Source organism: Siniperca chuatsi, linkage group LG8, assembly GCF_020085105.1.
Source record: "Siniperca chuatsi isolate FFG_IHB_CAS linkage group LG8, ASM2008510v1, whole genome shotgun sequence".
In the NCBI taxonomy this organism is placed as follows: Eukaryota; Metazoa; Chordata; class Actinopteri; order Centrarchiformes; family Sinipercidae; genus Siniperca; species Siniperca chuatsi.
In genome coordinates, this window is record NC_058049.1 from 1,286,815 (window position 1) to 1,308,291 (window position 21,477).

At 44.5% G+C, this 21,477-nt stretch overlaps 1 protein-coding gene across 1 annotated transcript in view; it reads left to right on the forward strand.

The window, feature by feature from the left end:
* ccdc69 (coiled-coil domain containing 69) overlaps positions 1 to 17,724 on the forward strand; it is a 29,725-nt gene extending 12,001 nt beyond the window's left edge. The window contains exons 2-9 of the mRNA XM_044204488.1: positions 3,748 to 3,811; positions 8,840 to 9,018; positions 10,950 to 11,037; positions 11,960 to 12,033; positions 12,204 to 12,305; positions 12,556 to 12,675; positions 12,812 to 12,909; positions 13,647 to 17,724. Coding sequence (XP_044060423.1) covers positions 3,748 to 3,811; positions 8,840 to 9,018; positions 10,950 to 11,037; positions 11,960 to 12,033; positions 12,204 to 12,305; positions 12,556 to 12,675; positions 12,812 to 12,909; positions 13,647 to 13,812 — 891 coding nt within the window. The 3' untranslated portion in view covers positions 13,813 to 17,724. The remainder of the gene's footprint in view (positions 1 to 3,747; positions 3,812 to 8,839; positions 9,019 to 10,949; positions 11,038 to 11,959; positions 12,034 to 12,203; positions 12,306 to 12,555; positions 12,676 to 12,811; positions 12,910 to 13,646) is intronic.
* Positions 17,725 to 21,477: the final 3,753 nt, after the last annotated feature.

Here is a 21,477-nt window from a genome sequence, read left to right on the forward strand (position 1 = left end):
AACAGAGGAGAGGAGCCTCGGCTGTGATTTATGGCCCTTTTTTTTAAAAGCGAGGGCCCCTGCGACGCCTGCAGGAACATATGCTTCTCCTCACCCTCCTCCTCCTCCTCCTCCTCCTCCTCCTCTTCCTCCTCCACAGAGGGTTGAACTGACGCTGCTGAGCTCGAGTCCGCGCCTCCTCCTGAACCCAGCGACGTGTTTAAACCAGAGATATTTATTGTTTCAGCTCAGAGTTTAAATAAAGTTGGTGTCCAGTTTGCTGAGCAGAGTTTAGAAGTGTTTATACAGTGTGTGTGTGTGTGTGTGTGTGTGTGTGTGTGTGTGTGTGTGTGTGTTTCAGGGTGTGATTGTTTGGCCTCACTGTGCTTGAGCAATGTGAGGGTGTGAGGCAATACAGTAAGCATCTCAGTGTGTATTGTCTGTGTGTGTGTGTGTGTGAGTGTGTACAACGTGGCCTGGAGTGTGATCTTTTAGCTCTTAGGTGTTGCACAAACACTAAAAGCTAAGCTAGTGTGTGTGTGTGTGTGTGTGTGTGTGTGTGTGTGTGAGTGAGAGAGTCTCTGAGCTAGAGGGAGTCCACCAACCAGTTAACCAGTTCAGTTAACCAGTTAACTAAGGCTGCAGCTATCGATTACTGTAGTGATCGAGTACTCTACTGATTATTCCATCGATTAATCGAATAAGAAATATTAAAGAGCGATAGTAAATATGCAAAAGAGAAAAGACAATGAACAACTAACTGGTTCCCTTTTTTAGAAAAATCTACATTTTTATTGCTTAAATTGCAAACTGTAATATAATCTAAACCCATTCAGTGGCTTTAAGCGCCGCGTTGCATTCTGGGTTTTAAAGAAAACGTGTTCTGAAATGCAAAAAACAAACAAAAAGGTTTATATGCTTCAGTTTCAGCCCGACTGCAGCTCAGGAGGAACGAGAGCCTTCACTGTCTTCTTCGTGGCTTCTGCAGGAGGCAGAAACGAGCGGACAGGAACTGCGACATCATAATAATAATAATGATAAATAACATGAATGAAGCTCAGGCCTTCGCACACTGACTGCAGCATTTTAATATCTTGAACAAACCCCAGCTAACTCAGGGTCATAACTAGCCGCCACGCTGATTTCCGTTGCTAACGAGCCGTTCCACACGGCCATAATGAACGCAGCCGCCGGCCTCCACCGGCCTTCATCCTCCGGGTGTCGGGTCGCTCTGCGGACCGGATGCAGAGACTAACGTCAGGCTTTCTTACGATTTATGAGTTACTTGAGGAATCGATTCAGCCCTACAGTCAAAATTCAGTTCAGTTTTATTTACATAGCGCCAATTCATAACAGAAGTTATCTCGTTGCGCTTTTCCTACAGAGCAGGTCTAGACCGTACTCTTTATAATATTAATTACAGAGACCCAACGAATCCCACCATGGGCAAGCATTTGGCGACAGTGGCAAGGAACAGTCGACCAGTAACACGGCAGCACCAGTCAGGATGACACCATCGTTTTCTCTGGCCTGGTTTGGCGACCTGAGGACGGCGACGTCAGCTGATTCTGCGTTTTGCTCCAGAGTGAGACGTCTTCATATCTGCTGACCAGACTGTCGTGAAACCTGCCGCCGATGTTCATGCACAGAAAACTGAACTTTTCGTCTTATCCGAAAACACAAATCTGACCGCGTTCGAAAGAGTCGATCCGCGACAGTTTATTTTGAAATTGTGGAATTTGACGCGGATCGCACCAGAGCTCGGCGGATAAATCGGCCGGGTCGATATATCGGCTCATGTTAGCTCATTGAAGATTATAAATCGTAGTATTTTCAGTACTTATAATCACAATGTCGAGCTTCACGGTGCATCGAGGCAGGAAAGTTACTACAGAGAGTCTTTCTGGATTCATTATCAGCACTTTAACGCCTCCTGGTTCAGTATGAATTCATCTTTTTCAACATCAAACGTTATTTATTGATTGTGGTTGTTTGAAAAACGGTGCCTCCCGCTATTTTTGCTGTGGATATTCATGTCCCCAGAGGATGAACCACTTCTGTTTTTAAATAACTGTAAACTGAATATCTTTGGGTTTTGGACAAAACAAGACATTTGTCAGCTTGGACTCTGAGAAACTGCGATGGACATCTTATACAGTGTGAAGGAGGCTAACACGCAGCTGTCATGGCGGAGCCGTGAGGTGATAAATGTGCAGGTATGAGGAGGAGGAGGAGGAGGAGGAGGAGGAAGTCCGTTGGCCCTGTGATCATCAGCAGCTTAAACAAACAGTCGTCCTGTTGTCCGGCGTCATTGTTTGAGCAGCGGCTGAAGTTATGTAACCGAGGAAAGAAAAGAGGGAAAGTTACAGCGTCGGTCATGTGGAGACTAATGAGAGAGCTTTCGTAACGACCTCACTGCTCCAGTTTAACACCCAGACCCGAACCAGGACTCTGCTGCTGTCAGGGCGGCCTCAGTCGGTCGAACAACCCTGCCAGGGGATTCTGGTTCGGTTCCCTCCACACCGCCTGCCGTATGCTCCTGACACACATCATATTATCACTGTTAGTATCAGCGGAAACTTCCCTTCAGTCTGGATCTGTGAGCGCAGAAGACAAATATTATGAGACCGCAACCCTGATATCGTTTCTAGTAATAAAAATGGCTCTAAAGGCAGACGGAGCACATCCTCCACAGACATCATTTAGGTTACAGGTTAGAAATAACTATCCAGAAACACTAATTGAATTTTTGAGCTGTGAAATGCTAAATGGAAGAATATCTGCGAGTAATGATAGCGCTGCAGCCAACGATTACTTTAATTATCAGTTCATCTTTTCTCAGTTAATCAGTTAATTGTTTTGGCTATAAAATGTCGGAAAACAGCCAAAAATGCATCTTCAGAGATGCTCCTCACCTTTCAGGCTGGAACCGGCGGCTGTTTTTAAATGACGCCTCCTAATTTTCTTTCTGTTTTTGTTTCTCCGTTAACTATGATCATATATTTTAAACTAAATTCAGCCCGACATCTGTGGCTCATTCATTTCCAGTATTTCTGCCTGATGTTGGTAGACACTAATGCTTCGACGCGGGAATCCCAAATCTTGTCACATCCATTGTCACGCGGCTTCACAGCTTTCCATGAACTCTGAAAACCAGTTTTAACCGGGTGAAACTGGTTCTGGACCCTCCTCAGAAACTCTTTGACCTAAAAGGATGCAAATGCGTGAGGTGGAAAACGTGCACCGCCGGTTTTGGGGATTATCGAGGCTGTTCTCACCAGCAGAACGACAGGAATGTCAGTTTGTTAGAGCGCGTTAAAAAAACGACCTATGTTTACGTTTCCCTGACGGCGCCCTCTGGCGGCCACGTGCATAATGACTGATGTCTGTCAGAAATAAAGGAGGAAGTGACGTTACTAAAGCTCCGCAAAAACCTCTTATGGAGGAGGTTGGACGTGTAACTGTGACGCTGTTCGCATCCCGTCTCCATCGGTCTTTCGAACCTTAACCAAACGGCTCTAGTTGCCTAAACGTAACCAAACTTTAACCACAAGTTGACTTCACAAGCGACCTGTTTTGTCTCTAAAGCTGGAGGACTCTTTGTTTTTTTTGTTATTGGTACTAAAATAAAGGACTTAAGCACTTTGTCCACCTGCCGGTCTGAACGGAAACCTGCCAGGCTCTTTTCATATCAGTCTGTTCTGTGTTTGTTGATGCCGTCACTGAAACTTTTCCTTCTTCTTCTTCTTGTCTTCCTGTCGTTATCAGAAGAAAAGCAAAGGCAAGAAGGGCGAGAAGAACCAGAAAGACAACAGCTGCCGAGATGAAGGAGGTGACTGCTTTATTTATATATTTATAGTGTGTGTGTGTGTGTGTGTGTCAGATTGTGGGTTTCCTCCTCTGACTGATCTCAGCCTCTGTGTTCTCTCACGTCCTGTTTTCTGAACTAAATGTCATGAGAAGCTGACATTAGACAAGATGTCCCCTTTTTTTTGTAATTGTTTTTCATTTTATAAAATGGGGTCGGGGGTGTCGGTCGGGATTCCACCGAGCGGACGCAAAGTAAATCTGAAGTGTTACTTGCTGATCAACAAGACAAGAGAAAATCTATTCCTGCTGCACAAACAGTTTTTCAGCCTTTAATCTTTGACTTTTTTAATTGTGAGATATTGGATAGTTTTACAAAACCAGTTTAAACCTGCAGTTACTGACTTTCTGTCAACACCACCTTTTTTTTTATTTGATATGTTGAACATATTCGTTGCTTATTTCCACATCCAGCAGTCCGGTCTCCTCTCTGTCGGCTCTGTGTTTGGCCTCCTGAGGGAAACATCTGGCTCTTCAGCTGCTAAACGCTCCGCTTTGTTCACCGGCTGCTCTCCGACTGCGTCTGGCTGCTGTTCGCTGCTCAGCGGCTCGAGTTCAGCGTCTCTTAACTCTTCGGGTCGCTATTACCAGCTGTAGTAAATACCCGTAAAAAGCATCAGTCCTGATTGGTTCGCATGTGACCTGACATCATCACATCCACCTCAGGTGTTAGACTGAAAGACGACCTTCGGCGCAAAGTTACCTGCAGAGTTAACTGGCGTACAGCCAGCTCAACTAGCGTGCTGCGTGTTGCAGTAGTACGTTACAGCTGGAGAAGTTATCAGAGCGATGACGTTGTTAACTTTATTTGCAGCTGCCAGAAACGATCGCTGAACCAGCATGAATTAAAATACAGCTTTTCACCCAACTACGTAATGTAATGTATAATTTATTGATAGTATAATTTGGAATACCGGTAATTAGCTAATAATAATAATAATAATAATAATAATAATAATAATAATAATAATAAGCCCATGTCATGAAAAACTGTGTTTTGTATATTAAAACACATTAAACGCCCACTCAGACAACTTGTGTTATGACGTCATTTTGTTAGAAACATAAGTTAGTTATAAACGCATAATAATAAAAAACACAGTTACCATGACGATTATAACAGTAACGCGAGCAGCGGATGCTGGGTGCTGGGTGGGAGGAGAACTGATCTAAGTGACCGTTTTCACAGCAGACATTTTGGCTTGTCATAGCAGGTAAAACATCACCTGTGCTTTTTAACTGCATTCCATTTAGGTGAGCCGCTTCCAGGCGCCGATATGGGCGTGCAGGCTCGCTATCATGGTTTACTGGGACACTAGATGGGACTGAGCCATCGTTAACGGCATCTGCGTTTAGATCATAAAACTGATCGAATATTGGAGGTAAAGGCGATCACAAGCAGAACACACTCCCACTTCCTGTGTAGACAGGACGTTAAGAGTCAATAGGCTATAATATAATGAGGCTTAGGTGTAAACTCCAGCTAACTCCGTCTGTCTGAATCCAAAGCATGATGGGAACTGTAGTTCCAAACCTCGTCTTCATCTCAAATGAAATTTTAAAAACAAAGGAAGTGACAGAATCCATGAAAACTAACTTTTTGTTTGTGTTTCACGTCATCAATCAAGACTCAGAACGTCTCATCAATAAGGTTCTTGTATCCCTGAAACACTCTCCTCTGCTCGATCATATACAGGTATATACTTACAGGCATTTCAAATTACATAAAAAAACCTCATAAAACAGCCCCAGAACATGTTTAGCACACGGGAAGTGATGGACGAAGACACGCAGTGACTCTGCCTGTAAAAAAAAAAAAGTGAAAACTGAGAAAAGACATATTATTAAAAACGGTCACAAGCCAAAAAAAGGTGTGGAGCAGCTGATATGGCGATTTTTAAATAAAAAGTTTACGATGATTATTATTATTATTATTTGCAGCCCGAAATTCAAATGTTTATGGGCTGCAGGAGTTTCTCCAAAACAAACCAGGTATAAGAAAGGAATAATCTACTGCTTCTGACCTCTGACAGCTCGCAGTGAACAGACCTGCGTCGGAGCCAAATCACAGGTGACCGCAGGTGTGTTTTAGCCCTGGAGTTCATTCGACAGCAGTGACTGAGCGAACCGTCTGCTGTGACGGTGTGAGTCACTGGCAGTCGGTTAACACTCGCTCATTTCCTCCTGTTTATGAGCAGACTGTAGCGTTTTAAAACAGCAGGACAGAAACCGCTCGTTTAAAACAGGATGGCGAAAACGCACTGTCGTCATCCTTCTGTGAATCACCGCCGCTTTGGCACGAGGAGTCGGGCGTACAGATGTCGGAGCGAAAGACTCTGGAAAACAGCAGTCACTCGAGACGCCAGCCTTGTCGAGGAGTAAAACTCGAGAACAAATAGGTTTTAAAAGGACGACGCAAGTGGTTTTGCACGTTTTGAAGTTCACTTGAGCAAAAGAGAACAAAGACAGGAAGTCGGGCAGTATTCACAGACGGACTGACGCGTTGCTGGTTTGAGTCCAAACTTGAAGATTTGTTGTTGAGAACAACACCGGACTTACTCTAAACAGAACCCTCTTAGGTTCCTCCGTGGTCTCAGTCTTCAGACAGACGTGGTCCAGTCAGGACCACGTGCCTTTCAGGGCTCGTCAGTAAGAGTAGATGCCTTTTTTTTTAAAAAACAAAAGTGTTTTCACGCAATGTTTTCCATTTTACATGTGATTTATCTGAGAAACGACGTGACGCTAGCCACGTTAGCCCCGCTAACGCCAAGGTCAACAGGCAAACCTGCTAAATAAACAGTGAAGCAACGTAAGAATGGCTGAACTTACAGCTTCCGAGTTTAAAGTCGGTATTGATCAGCTTTCATCATCCATCAAAACTAAAAATGCGCCGGGTCTTCACTTCCTCGGGCGGTGGGAGTAGATGAAGACTTTCGTGTTGTTGTTTTTTTTTTTGTAGCCAACGACAGAGAAGTTGGCGTGCTTTTCTCGCAACGTTACCTTCCGCAACTTCGCGTCGCCAGAGTCGGCGTTAGCGAGGAAAATATGTAAGTTACTGGATGTAGCTGCAGCTGTACGTGCGTCGTCGCCGCCACAGTGAAACGCGTTGGTTTTAATATGCTGAAACATTTATCACGTCCTGCGAAATCCACGTCGTGGCAGAACCGGTGACGAAACCGGTAAACCGCCCACCTCTTAACATAAAGGCACATGTGTTTCTCAGATGTTTCACATATAAACTGTAAAACATCAGCGCCACATGTGCCTCTCTGCTCTTAAACCTCTTTCACCAAATGCATGGCTTGATAAGCCACCGCTTTGCCTCGTGTTAAGGTGTTTTCCACGCAGTCGCACTAATTCGAAGAATTACTTTATTACGCAAAACTACCTGTGATTTATTACATCTTTCATGTTTTTTTTTCCATATTTCATCTCCGTCTCCGCCCCCGTACGGCTCTCTGAAGGATCACACGGCTCTGATGTTTGTGTCTCAGCTGTCAGACAGAAACAAACTGAAGCTGCTCTTTGTTTTTAAAATGAATTCACCTTCAGACAGGCTCCGACCTGTTTCCACCTCAGTTTGCACTCAGATTATTAGAAAAATACAGAAGCAACAGCCTCAAAGAGCCACATAGATGTATGTTTTTTAAAATTATAATGTACTTATTAACTGCGTTTTGTTCATCGTTAAGTTCTAGATATTTCCTGCCAAGTAGAAATGGTTTTATAATGCGCTCAAAAAAAAGGTTAATATTGAGGTTTTTACAGTGTTAAGACCCTTATCAGGTTTCTGTTTTTGGGACTGAAGCCTGCGGACATGAGGTCCAAACTGAAGACGTCACCGAAGCTGAACGAGTCTCTGAGCGAGTGTCTACATGTCGATGATGTAATTGACCGGTTGAAATTTAATTACAGTCGCTTCCTGAACGCTGATCTCCAGATTCAGATCCGTGTGTGTGTTTTACATGTCGTGCGTATTAACCCTTCGACTCCTGAGGAGACAGACGTGATGTGTGTTTTAATCAACCGACCCATCAAGGTTTGGAGGAATCCTAAAACGTCATGTTTTTAAGCAGATCACGTTACTAAAATCTAGTACAACATTATAAATAAATTTTCTTTTACTGTGTGTGTGTGTGTGATCGCCCTCTCGCCCCCCGTGCGGTGGTTCGTGTCCTCCTCCTCCAGCTCGGGTCCTCTACCGGAGGCCTGGGGGTTCGAGGGTTCTGCAGTGTCTCAGCTGTTCTTCTGGACAGAGACTCCAGATATTGTACCCCGAGTTTGGGGGTCGCAGCCCCCAGTTGCTCCCATTACCACTGGCACCGCTGTTGCTTGTACCCTCCACATCTTTTTCTAGCTCCTCTTTATTTTTCGACCTCCTCGTGTTCCTTCTTCTCGCCGTCGCTTGGGATTGCTACATCCATCGCCGCTGCCTTCTTCCGCCGTTTGTCGATCAACGCGATGTCTGGTTGGCTGGCCGTCACCGGTTTGCCAGTCTGGATCTGGACGTCCCGCGGGATCTCGGCTCGGTCGTTCTCAGCTTCCTCAGGAGGGGTCTGTCCCTGGGACGTCCAGCTCCAGCCGTCTCAGAGGCGGGAGAACAACAACCTAACGCGCAGCGGTGGTGGGCGGGGCACTCACAGATCCACACAGAGTAGATGTGCTTTCGGCCTCTTTTCAGAGTTGTTTTTAAAAACTTTTCACGTGGGATAAGCACGTTAAACAACATATTAATCATCAGAGTATTTTTTTTACATACTTTAAAAACGTGTCTGGAGGGGAACTTTAAGAAACACAGTCGTTTCTGAGCTTTCTTTACCAGGCCATATCGTCGCCATTACGATCTTTCTTTGAAATCCAAAAGTATGAACTCACAAACCGCAACAAGTGCAAAAAGTTACCGGTTACCTGTGTATGTTCATTTAACAGAACCTCTAACGACAGCAAAATCTTTTCTAACGTGTGTTTTTTTTATGTGTGTGTTCATTTGCAGGTAAACGGACTTCAGGTGAGCAGGATGTCTGCCTGGAGAAGCAGCTGGAGCGGTTTGAGTGGCAGCTGAGGATTTTGAAGGAAGTTCTCTCAGCCAATGGGAACCCGGAGAGGGCGGAGCTACTGAAAGACCACGCCGATGAAGAAGTGTGCGCCCTCGTCCTGGGCATCCTCGATAAGGTGAGGTCGTCGTGTAGGAGTGATAAAACTTTATTGATCGCTCCTGAGACGTTGGTAAGCAGAAACAGGATGCAGTAAAGATGAAGATTTAACAGTTTTCCTCTTTCTTCGCTTGGACGTCGAGTCCACCTCTCTAGCCTTCAGCAGGCTGCAGCAGTGCATGGCGTCGATGTGGAAATGTTGGATTTAAGGGTTTTAAATTGACCTTTTTTGAAGACGCAAAACACCACGGAGCCACGTGTAGTCTGCTGTGTAAACTGCACTTTTAATCTGCGCAATAATCTGATTTAAAATCGCTTAAAATCTTGATTCAGAGAGTTTCATGGCGTCAAAACAGGCGAGTGACAAGTGTGCATTACACCGCATGACAAAAACTTCACAGGAAGACGGAGCAGAACTTGTAAAATATCGTGATATACCGGTATTTATGATATTTAAAAACGAATATTGATATGTTAATAATACACACATGATAATATCGTGTGTATAGTCCAGTGCCTCTCAAATAATTTCCGTTTCTTTCTGTTCTCTCTTTGTCATAGTAGGTGGCGGTAAAGTAAAGACCAAACACATTTCACGTATTTCGCGATGATGTCGTTATCGTGAAGTCTTTCGGCCACGATAGTCGTGTAGTGAAAATTTCGAACACGTGTGGGGGACGAGTCAAATATGGCGAAAGAAAAACCTTTTTTATGTACAAACAAAAACATTTACCACATTTATCTGGCAGGGTCGTCACTTTTTATGTAAAATGAAATATTCAAACTGTACCGACCTGTTTGAATTGAAAATGTGCAATCCAGTAAGCGCAGCAGGACGTTTGAAGTAGTTTGCCTTGTGGTCCAGCAGAGGGCGCTCTTTACGCTCACTGTCAGCTTGACCTGTCGCTCAGTAAACTAAACTAATCAATAAAAATGGAGGACGCTAGCGAGCAAAGCCGCGCTGATCACGATGTCATTCTCAAGACGCGGTGCAGCTGTATGACATCACACAGGTGAGACAAGATGGCTGACCACCGACCGCTTGACTTTTACCCCCCCCCACACCTCAGTGGCTCCTGGCTCCTGAGCCGGCTGTCCGAGGGTCTGCAGGTGTCGCGTGATGTTCGCCGCATGTTGCACTTTAAAGGGTTGTGCACTCTGCTCAGTCTGTCAAAATCACGTTCATTCATTTAAGTAAATATTTTCATACTTTCCTGGTTTGAGCAAAGAGTCGGGATGAGCTGGACCACCGACTGTGAGCCAGACCTGATCGCCAACATCAGTGCTGGACCTCACTGACGCTCTGGAGTCTGAAAGGGAGCAGATCCCTGCAGCAGGTTCAGCATCTGGAGGACAGACTGAAACCGGCAGAGTGGCGGCTGCTCACATACGAGTGTGATTATAACTGGCGGAAGGAGTGAAAGTCTGCTTCGCGATCGGAAACTCGGCCAGAGAAGTTATTCATAGACTTGATCTGGCCGAGCCGTCCGGCTCCGACAGCAGCTGTGCAGCTGGCCGGCCTCTCCGGGTCACGTGACCCGCCTGAATCCGCAGCCAGGAGTTTTGTTTTACGCTGCTTTTGATTCATGGCAGCGGCCATTTTGAGCTCGCTGCTTGCGACCCGGCCGTGACCTCAGCACTCGCTGCTGGCGTTTTCATGTTTGAACTGACGTGTGCTTCTCTGATTCTCTGCTTTTTCTCGATAAACTGCAGCGTGTTTGCAAGTTTTCCTCTTTTTACACTTTTAAATCAGATCCTTTCATTGACGTTCAGCTGGTGTGACTACAGCGTCGGTTGGTGGGTGGTTTTCCTCCTCTCTGTTCAGTCCAGTTTTTCCACAGACGTCATCAGTGATTCATTACAGTTTCCTTCCAGTTCGATCTTATCTTGTATCTCACCAAACTGGAACCGGGCTCATGTGATGTGATGTGATGTGATTTTTTTTTTCAGGTGAAAACGGAGACGACGGCTGATTTGAACGTCCTGCACGAGCAGAAAAGTAAAACTGCAACTGAAGAACACGAGAGAAACCTGGAAGGTGACAAATCACACGGACGCACGAAGAGTGTTAGAAATATACTGACATACTTCTGTGACAGCAGCTGTAGCGGTCTAATGATGAATCGCTTCTATATCAAACGCGCACTTTTAATGAGTGCAATTTTACACTATTTGAATTATAACTTGACACCTGACATGACAGCGTTAATGCTGGCAGTTAGCCAGAATCCAAAATGAAGCTTTTGGATGTTAACGTGCTCCTGCATGCCAGCGCCTGTACGTCAGCCGGACGGGACATCGTCATGTTGTCGTTCTCGCCACAAACGTCTCCGGTTTAATAGACTTTATTATTACGTGGCTTTGTTGAATACGCGACACGCTATCCCTCTATTCATCAGTGAATACACTGAGCGTGTTTTACTTACAGCAGCGTAACTTTATTTACACACCACGTGCAGACAAGCTGAGAGAACCAGCTGAACGTGCCGATGTGGGGGTTTTTCTCACGCTACCAGGGTTTAGTATCAGCGTTTACGTCTGGACACTATGAAAATAGTTTTTAAAAGAACATTTAAAAGTGATTTACATACAGACTTTCATTGAGAAATGCACAAAGACGAGTTCACTTAACATGTGTATAGAGTTTTATTTCTTACATTTTTCGGCTGTATTTCTGTGTTTAAATAATGAGTTTAAAACCTCGAACTGTTCTTTAATAATATATACGTTACTATCACTAAAGAGTTGTATATTTTTATAGGCTGCTGTCATTTTTCTTGTGTTTTGGGTTCCTAGCAGCTTTATACTTTATTAAACTGATAAATTAATAAATCAGAGTTATAGCTGAGTTTGTAACAAAGGCAAACACGAACGCGCAGAAAGTCTCCGGGACTCCAGAGGTTTGTGTTTCCATGTGATTTTGTCAGAAATGGTCTGAGTTTATCTTTTTTTTGCTGCAGAGCTGCAGAAGAGACACGAACAGGAGAAAACTCAGCTGACAGAAACGTTTCAGGCTGCCGAGGACGTCCTGAAGGTAAAATAAGAGCAGATGAGCAGATCTGGCTGGTCAGTTCCACACAGGAAGACCTGCAGATATACAAGTCGAGTGTGTCTTTATTACTTTACAGTTTTACTGTATTACAGAAACATCTTTACATCAATTCTCATGCTTTTTATTTTTAAAAATTTCTGCTGTAAATGAAGAGTAAAGTGGAGGAGCTGAACGCAGAGCTGCAGGTTTACAACGAGCTGAAGAGGAGAGTCGAAGAATCGACGTTTAAAAAGGACCTGCAGAGAAATATTCAGGTGTGTGTGTGTGTGTGTGTGCGCGCGCGCGGTTCAAGCACTATTATTGAATCCTCTCAGGTTCGGCCGTAACACATGCAAGTAATTAAAGTTAAAAAATGACGAAAACTTAAAGATGTAAAGTGGGTGATTTCTGATTTCGAGTAAATATTCTTCTTCTCAAGGAAAGTCAGGAAGTGAAGTGTGTTTGCCCTTCAGTAAAGACTTTAATTAAGTTCTCTGTGCCCCCCCCCACACCCCCACCCTCCAGGCCCATGGCAGCCCAGGTGCATTCTGGGAGTCTGAGCAGGAGTCTCTGCTGTTTGTGATCGAGATGAAGAGTGAGCGCGTGCAGGAGCAGAGCAGGAAGCTGCAGCAGATGGACGCTCTGGTAGCTGCCGTTTACTAATCGCTCACGCGCTTAACTTTTACCAAAGCAAGTACTTCTTCTACACAGAATAATTCTTCTCCTCCTCCTCCTCCTCCTCTCTCTCTCCTCTTCTTCCTGTTTCTCTCGTGATTTTTAGATGGAGAAGAATTTGGCTTTGGAGGATCAGATCATCCACATCCTGCAGCAGAACGAGGATCTGAGAGTCCGAATAGACAACTGCCAGACTCTCATCCAGTACGTACATGAAGAAGTCTTCTTTACTAACAGCAGCTCGTTATGCAGGCATGTGGCGCCACCTGCTGGACAACTCACATCTGCTCAAAAACATCATTTACAGTTTTCAGTGTCATAATTATGGACAGAATATTTAGAAAGGGTTTAAACTTTTGAGGGGATTAAAAAGTGAGGAATCATTTTCCATATATTATTATTATTATTATTATTATTTATTCAGTCAGTCACGGAGCTGAAACTGAGTCTTATCCAAGTCCTGCAATAAATCCTCCTCCGTGATGTTCAGTTTGTGTTGCACTGAAAAGTGTTTCTGATATTTAGACAAATAATAGAAAACTCTCTAAAAGCAACTCTTGCAGCAGTTGTTTTGTTAAAAGTTGTATTTGTGACGTTTTGGCTTTATGTAGTGGGCCGTGCAGAGAAACGGGAAACTTTGAGGACAGACAGATGTTGCAGTTATCACCTGATCACCCAAAGCCTCAGTGTTAAATTGTGTTGCTTTGACTTTTCTGTCATTTCTCAGGGAACCTTTTAAAGGCTGCAAACTGAGGGTTGTTTTTTTAAAATGGATCTCATTAACAAAACACGAGGCTTGTAAGATGATTAATATTGATGTAAAATGTAAAAATATTCCCAAAAGATCGTGACGAACCATGTTGCACTGCCACAGAAGTCAGGCTTGTTAACTTTACGCACGAGTTGAAACGCTTAAATCCCCTCTGTTGTCCGTTTCCCAGGCAGTTATCGAAGGAGCAGCAGGACCTGAAGGTGGCGCTGGAGAGGCAGGCAGTGATCAACCAGAAGCTTTCTCAGGAAAAAGAGCAGCTGATGTTCAAGCTGAGACACAGAGACTCGTGTCCGACCATCCACCTGCCCACCATGGTGCAGGAGATCGCACCCTGATGACTCTGATCACGCGGATCCTGTGTCCCTCGATGTAGATAGAAACCAGACTCTGTGTTTGACTGCTCAGCGTCCCGTAATTATTCACAAGGTAACATGCAGTCTGCCGGGTTTCCCGGGCTTAAAAGCTGCTCGTCCTACCGACCACCCGGCCGCGACGGAGAGCGACGAGTAGCGTCGTCGCAACTCTGCTGCTCTGGGTTCAGGTTTCAGGGCTTGGAGCTGGATCCTGTCTACGTCAAAGCCTAACAACACACAACTGAATATTTCCTGCTCGAACTGCAACTCCACTGGTAAACGTTCCTACGCGAGCGTGCAGGTGAACAGGTTTCCAACCGAACAACAAGGACTTCAAAATGATTCTGGACCCACTACAGTCCCCGAAGTAGCACTGCTACATGGACTTTAAGCTGCATCCTGTGTGTACATACTGTATTGAGCCTCAGACTATCCCGGGTTAAGGCGCGGCCACAATGATCTGTTGTGTTTGTCAATTTACTGTTAATTCTTTTCAGATGAGGAGTATCCGTTTACCGACAGATTATTGTGCGTTATGACGGTTAAATGATTTTGGAAACTGAGATACCTTTCCTCGTCAGTTTTTTTTTTCCCGTAAAATCAATCAAGTCAGAGGAATTATAAAACAAAGAAAGATGGACAGATCAGTGTGGCGGCAACCTAAATGCTTGGTCACACCAGAAAGTCGCATAGCAAAGTCATTTGCCCATCCTTGCGAAATAGCTTGGTGACGTAGTGACTACTTGTGGGGATAGTTGGCTAGCTACTGTGGCTTGTGAGCTAACTGGTAAAATGCTAGCTAGCTAGCTAGCTAGCTGGTAACATAAAAGCAACAAGACTGAATACTTTCCTGTTTGTTTCCTGAACCTACACTTGTAATTTGTTCTCATGTTAATGTGCTTCAAAACTAGCCAGCTACAATAGCCTGCCAAGCTAGCTGGCTTGCTAACTGCCAGTTAGCTATTTAGCTGGGAAGCAAACTAGAAAACAAGTTAGCATCGTCGTTTCGAGAAACATATTTCTACCATCTGCTTTTATGTCGTGACTGACTGCAGACCATGCTGCATCTCGAATAATACGATATCTTTAGCGCCTCCTCGTTTGTTTTTTACGGTTCTCTCCATTGGACTTTCTGGCTCTCTGTTCGCTCGAATGTCAGCCCTGTCAACACTCGCACGTCGGAGTTTGTTTGAAGTTCACTAAAGTTGAGCTCTACGTGAAAACTCTGTATTTACGTCACCTTTATGCAGACTTACTTTGCCTCTGTGAACAGATCCAGTAATCGCAGCGATAATTTTGCTGTTTATAGCACCTTACAGTTCTACGATCCACCTGTTCGCTGAAGTGCCTGACACTCGTATAATGACTGATCATGTTGACGTGAAGCTGGAGCTTCTGATTTTCTGGTTCCCAACCTCAAAACTCTTGAGGGTTCAAACTGGATGATGGCTACCAGCCGCCCACTCCACGACCTTGGCTGTGTCGACTCCACGGAGGAAGCCAGACTTGTCCGAAACGCCTCGCTTCCTGCAGGGTAACGCCACAGTCTTCTGCTGTCGGACGCTGAGCAGCTCCACGGGGGACTCTGAGATTAAGTGCCTTGCTCAGTGGCGCACATATGGAAGTTAAGAGGGAACGGAGAGCGTTACTGATCAGGTTTTCCCATAAACTGACTGTCCTGAAGTTGTACAGCCAGCAGCGAAGCGTCAAGAAGCACTTGAGTTGATTTTGTGTTCTGCTTCATCTTGGATGTCCGTTAGAGGCACTAAGGGTTCTTCCAAGAACTACTCGTGTTAAAGAAAGAGGATTTCTTTAAGCAAGCTTCAAGTGTTCCTAACCGTTGCAATCTTAAGATCCCCCTAAAGGTATTACAGGTCTCCACGAGGCGGCGTGTCCACTGGAGGTTGTTGTAAGGAGGACTATAAGGAGTCACAAGCGGCTTAGAGATCCTCAAAATCAAACGTGACCTTTAGTGATTCATCGAGGACCCTCTCAGGTTTCCCTCTGATTTCTGATTGCAAACTAGGTCTTGCTCAAAATACTCATAAATTCAATCTGTATACCTGGACGTCCTGCTAGAAAGTTGCAGTGAGTATGCAAACCCTGTGGATTCACGGACCTGTCAACGCTAAACGAAGCCGGACCGTAACGCTCCCCCAGCAGATTTAAACCTTATCAACTGTGATTTTTCTACTCCTGTTCAAACCTGATGCCAAATGTTTTGTCTTTTATTGTAGTCGGTTTGTGTTTACTCCTTTTTGCTTTTACTCCTTTTCTGTTAGCGTGCCTTGCTTTAGGTTTTTCATTGGTGTCGCGACTTCCTCACAAAAGCCTCTTGATGTTATTGGTTGCTGAAGTCATCTGGCACCTTTTTAATGTAGAGCTCTGTTCATTGCTGCTGTTGGGGGAAGACGCCACTTCAGTGTCAGTGTGTTTATACGTATATATCTCTATCAGGAGTTGAAAAAACAAACCACACTGAGCTCTTTTGGGGTTTTAAAAGTGTTTTATGAGCCTCAGAATCAAAACATTATCTCAACACGCAATGGGCTGTTTTTTAGTTTTAGTCAGTAAAAAAAACGACAACTAGCTAAATGAATCTTAGTGTTTTAGCATGCTAACATCTTGGCTCAAGGGGTGCCAGTTTAAGTTGGTCCAGAGCGAAACCGCATGATAACTTGTGGATTTGGGTTGCCTTTAAATTTGTTACCAAACTTTCTTTCTCCACAGGAGATGAATCCTCGCAATTTTGTTGATCCCCTGACTTTTCATCTATCGCTCCAAGCAGGTTTTTTTTATCACCCAATGCTTCAGTACATACCTGTAGAACAAATGACAGAGTCCCTGTGAGCTTTCCTGTACTTTGAGATTAATGCTAACACGCCATGCTAACATGCTAATGTCAGAATTCCAACTTGCTAAAATACTATGTTACCATACACAGTGGAAACATGTTATATGCTAAATGTGAGCTTGTTACATGCTAACTGGTAGTATATTAACATGGCAAAAAAAGCGAAATTCATCCATGCATCCTCGCAAAATACCTGTAGGTGACACTGGGGTTTGGGGTTTGGTGACATAGTTAGCTCTTGGGGGGCTAGTTGGCAGGCTACTGTGGCTGGAGAGCTAACTAATTATGTGCTAGCTAGCTGGTAACATGCTGGCACTAGCAAGCCAAAGTAGCTCACAAAGTTAGCTGGGTTGCTACCAGTTAGCCAAGTACCAGTTAACAAGCTAAACAGACAGGGACATACTGTGTTGGTACCATGAACTCCTGTCGCAGGGTTGTATAAAATGATATGATGCCACTCCGCTAATGTGATAGCTTCCGCCATTTTGGACTATTCAGCTCTCAGTTCCCTCAAAGGTCAGCACTGCTGAAACACTTAGCAACTAGCCGTTAACAGCTGTGTTTACTGTCGTAGAGGTTTCCATTGTCTAATGTTTAAAGCTTGTTTTAAGTTTTACATCAAGAACTACTTGATAAACAATCGCAGCACAATGATCACTGTATACGTCTTTTCTTTAAAAAGCTTGATAACTGTCAGTTTGGGATGTATTGTGTTTTTTAAAGATGTGAAAAATATGGCCATGTTGTCCAGTTTAGTAATTTTTCTTTTTGTTAACGTGACGATGGATTTATGGGATGTGACCTTCGTATTGCCAAAAAAAAAAAAAACTTTTGTCAGTGTTTTGACAATTTCTTCTCCTTATGCACCAGCACTTTGACCAGTATTTTACCAGGAGTTTGTATAAGAGAGATTTCCCCATGTTGTATAGTCAGAATTTTCTTGGCTTCTTGCGTGTAAACACGTTTAATCTTTTCTTCGTTGGATTTCCTTTTTGATTTTTTTGGGCTTGACTAAATAAAAAAGCTGCAACTAAAACTGATCACTTTGAGTATAATGTTTTGTATTGATAACAATAAAATAACCACTTTGTTTGTAAAGATATACGGCATGTAAAGGAAGGTTTCTCTCATTCTCAGCTTCTCTTTAACCTCTTTTTTAACCGCTTGATTAGGTGCATGGACCACCATTAGCTGTTTTATGCTGCATAAAACAATGTTATGTTAATTGCCAAACGGGCCTGCAGGACACAAAGGAGTCCAGTCATCATTTTGACTATTTTTTAATTTTATTTTTTAATTTTCTCTTCATTCGGTTTTCAGATATTTCAAAGCACGTCTTTGCCATAAAACCTTGAACTGCTGCTGTGCTTTAAACCCGCCCTTAAGCCACTTCAGGCTCGTCGTTAACCTGCAAAATGTCGCTGAAAGAAATTCTTTTAATTTCAGTATTTTCTTTTCGGATGACCAACGTGTAGCTCCAGACAAAAAACAATATTTGAACCAACATATAAAATCTGTTGAGCCAAAATAACTAGAAAAGTTGGGCCAACTTATTTTACAGTTATTCAAAAGGTTGTTTAAACTCAGAAAACCTTTGTTGTTGCTGCGTAACTTTTCATTCAAACTTGCGTTTATTTTAACAGTCTTTTGTCCTTTTCTTGCACTTGTTGCAGTTTGCGAGAGTTCATATTATAATGATAATAATGACCATCATAATAATAAAAAGGCATCTATAGGCTACAGGGTGCAACGGAGAACTCACTTACACCGATTTACACATCAAACAAAGCTTTTAAATATTCTGACTGCAGTGCAACTTAAAATTCTCAACAACTGACCAACAAACATGACAGTATTTTTATTTATTTTTTTTGTTTTTATTTGATTTTTTTGAAGTCCAAATAATGAAGAGGAGGTTATTTGTGAGCTGAAGGTGTTTCGGTGATCAGAGCAGCGACCGGCGCCCAGCCCGAGCTCTCTAAGAAGACGAGGAAAAACTTCCCCATGAACCTTAGAACGACCTCAGGGACGTGGGAAGAAATCTCGGGAGAGGCAATTCAAAGAGAGATCCCCTCTCCTCGGACGGCTGGGGGTGTGTGTGTGTGTGTGTGTGTGTGTGTGTGTGTGTGTGTGTGTGTGTGTGTGTGTGTGTGTGTGTGCGCGTGCGCGCACTAGTATTTATATCTTTTACGAAGACCAGTTTCAGTTTTACACTAGAAAAGTGAATACACGTTGGCCTCGCTTTCCAAGTGTAAAATCAAGTCTTAACCACCAAACAGCGCTTTGAAAAGGGCTGTTTGGGGGTTAAGACTGTGCCGACTGGTTAATCCTAAAGTATATAAGAACAAGTGTGTGTGTGTGTGTGTGTCCATGTAATTTTTGTGAGCCGGGCATTAGATGAATTTTCTGTACCACTTCTTCTTCTTTTTCTTTTTAGGGATCTGGGTATCGAGATGTTCCAGCTGGGAGCCGAGGGGCCCCTCTGCCTTCTCCGGCTCCTGCTCGGGGCCCCCTGTGGCCTGAAGGAGGGAAGACCCGTCCTCCTGCGCCTCTGGATGACTCTCCAACTTCTGCTCAGCGCTCTTCAGAGCAGCCACGAGCTTGTCGCTCTCCTCTTTCTGCTCGTCGAGCTGAGCCACAGCGTCGGCTCTTGACTCCTCCATCTCCTCCAGCGGGGCCGTTTTCTCCTGCTGCCACCGGAGACGCTCGCGCTCCGCCCGATCTTCAGCGCTCTTCAGAGCAGCCACGAGCTTGTCGCTCTCCTGTTTCTGCACCTCCAGCTGGGAAAGGTACGTTCCCCGGGATTTTTCCAGCTCTTCCAGGTGGGAAGACTTGTCCTCCTGCCGCTGGAGACGTGCCACCTTCAGCTGCTGCTCCGCCTCCTTCAGAGCAGCCACGAGCTTATTATTCTCAAGTTTGTGCTCGTCCAGTTGAGCCAGACAGGAGGCTCTGGATTCCTGGAGGGAGGTTTTCTCCTCCTGCAAGTGGAGGCGCTCAGCCTCCAGCGAAACCATTGCCTTTTTCAGGGCAGCTGTGATCTTGCAGATCTCCACTCTGTGTTCCTCCAGCTGGGCTCGATGGGAAGCCCGGCATCCTTCCACCGTCTTCTTAGCCGCCTCCTCCTGTTTCAGGAGAGCCTCCTCCATCTTCTCCTGCATCTTCTGAGCTTCAGCCCTCTCAGACACAAGATCTTTCTCCAGATGTTCTGCTTTTGAGCGAGCTTCAAACGCGGAAATGTCTTTTTCTAGAAGCTTCAGCTTCAGGCAGTGAGTTTCCGTGTCGTGGTTGTTTTCAGCCACCGCACGTAGCTGCTTTTCAGCGCGGAGCTTGGTCTTCGTTGCCTCCACTTCATCTTGAAGGGCCTCGTTCTCGCCCTTCATCTGCTCCAACCTGACTCGAAGGTCCGTGACGTTGGAGGTCTGCCGCTCGAGATCATTCTGAGCTTTCTTGCTGATCTTTCTCAGCTTGGATTTCATATTCTCGATATCCCTCTGTTTGGCGTGAGCCTCGTCCAGCCGGGCTTTCAGGCTGCTTATCTCCCGCTGCATCAGCGCTTTCTCACAGCTCCACTTCTTGTCCTTTTTCTGTTCTTGGAGCTCATCCAGAAAATTAGCCAGCAAGTCCTCCTGGATTTCCAAGAGTACCCTCCCGTCAGATCTACTCTGGGTGAGTCTCGCCTGGTTGTCCTTCAGCTCAAGCCTTACCTGTTCTTCCAGGAAACTAAGGTAGAAACTAAACGATGATTCCGCCTCCCTGGAGGTGAGATCCATGTCTTCCGGCTCTGTCTTCTGCTGGATCTCAGTGTTTCTCACCTGTCTTTGTTTTCTCTCACTAGGTGCACCTTCCATTGTCACAGTGAAATGTGTGTCTGAACCAAACTCGGGTCTTTTATAGATTCCCAACAATCCAATAGAACCAAGACGAAAGCAATAGAATCCATGATGTCGTTACGACATCGTGGATTCTATTGCTTTCGTCTTGGTTCCGAATGATTATGGATCCTGTTCCATTCCATCCTCTGATCTTGTTGTTGCTATTGGATACCAGTTTGATTGACTCGATGCATGTAATGATTTCTGAGATGAATGGCAATTACAAACATACTGTGCATTAAAATCATTATTCTTAAAATGTGGCAAAGAGGAGGAGGATGATGCTACGGAGCCCCCACAGTCCCGAAAGATAATATTTTAATATAAGATATGGCTTTTATGAACACACATTATCATCGTATTCGCACAAGATTAAACAAAATCAGTTTTTGGGGGACTTTGGGTGCTCTGTAATAAGCTCTTAGATGATCACTTTATGCAGGATTTTGGGTTTAGCAGCTACAGCTACAAGATTAAAGGGACAGTTCACCCCCCAAATCAAAAACACACATTCCTCCTCTCACCTGTTGAGCCGTTTATCCACCTGGATAGTTTTGGTGCGAGCTGCAGAGTTTTGGAGATATCGGCCGTAGAGATGTCTGCATTTTTTTTTTTTTTTTTAATATAACGGCACTGTATGGCGCTCGGCTCGTGGAGCTCAAAGCGCCAAAAAAAAAATACATTTGACAAACTCAACAGCAACGTCTCTTTGCAGAAATCCGGACCCGGTTACTGAAGATGATCCACAGACCTTAGCGCGTTTCCACCCAAAGTACCAGGAACTTTTACCCCCAGGAACTAAAACGTTCTTCAGCCCGTTGTTGTGTCTGCGTAGTTTTAAACACATCAGCTGCAATTCAGCATAAGGACCTTCGCTTGGTTTAACCTGTGCACTCTCACCTGTTTTAAATACTGAGCTTA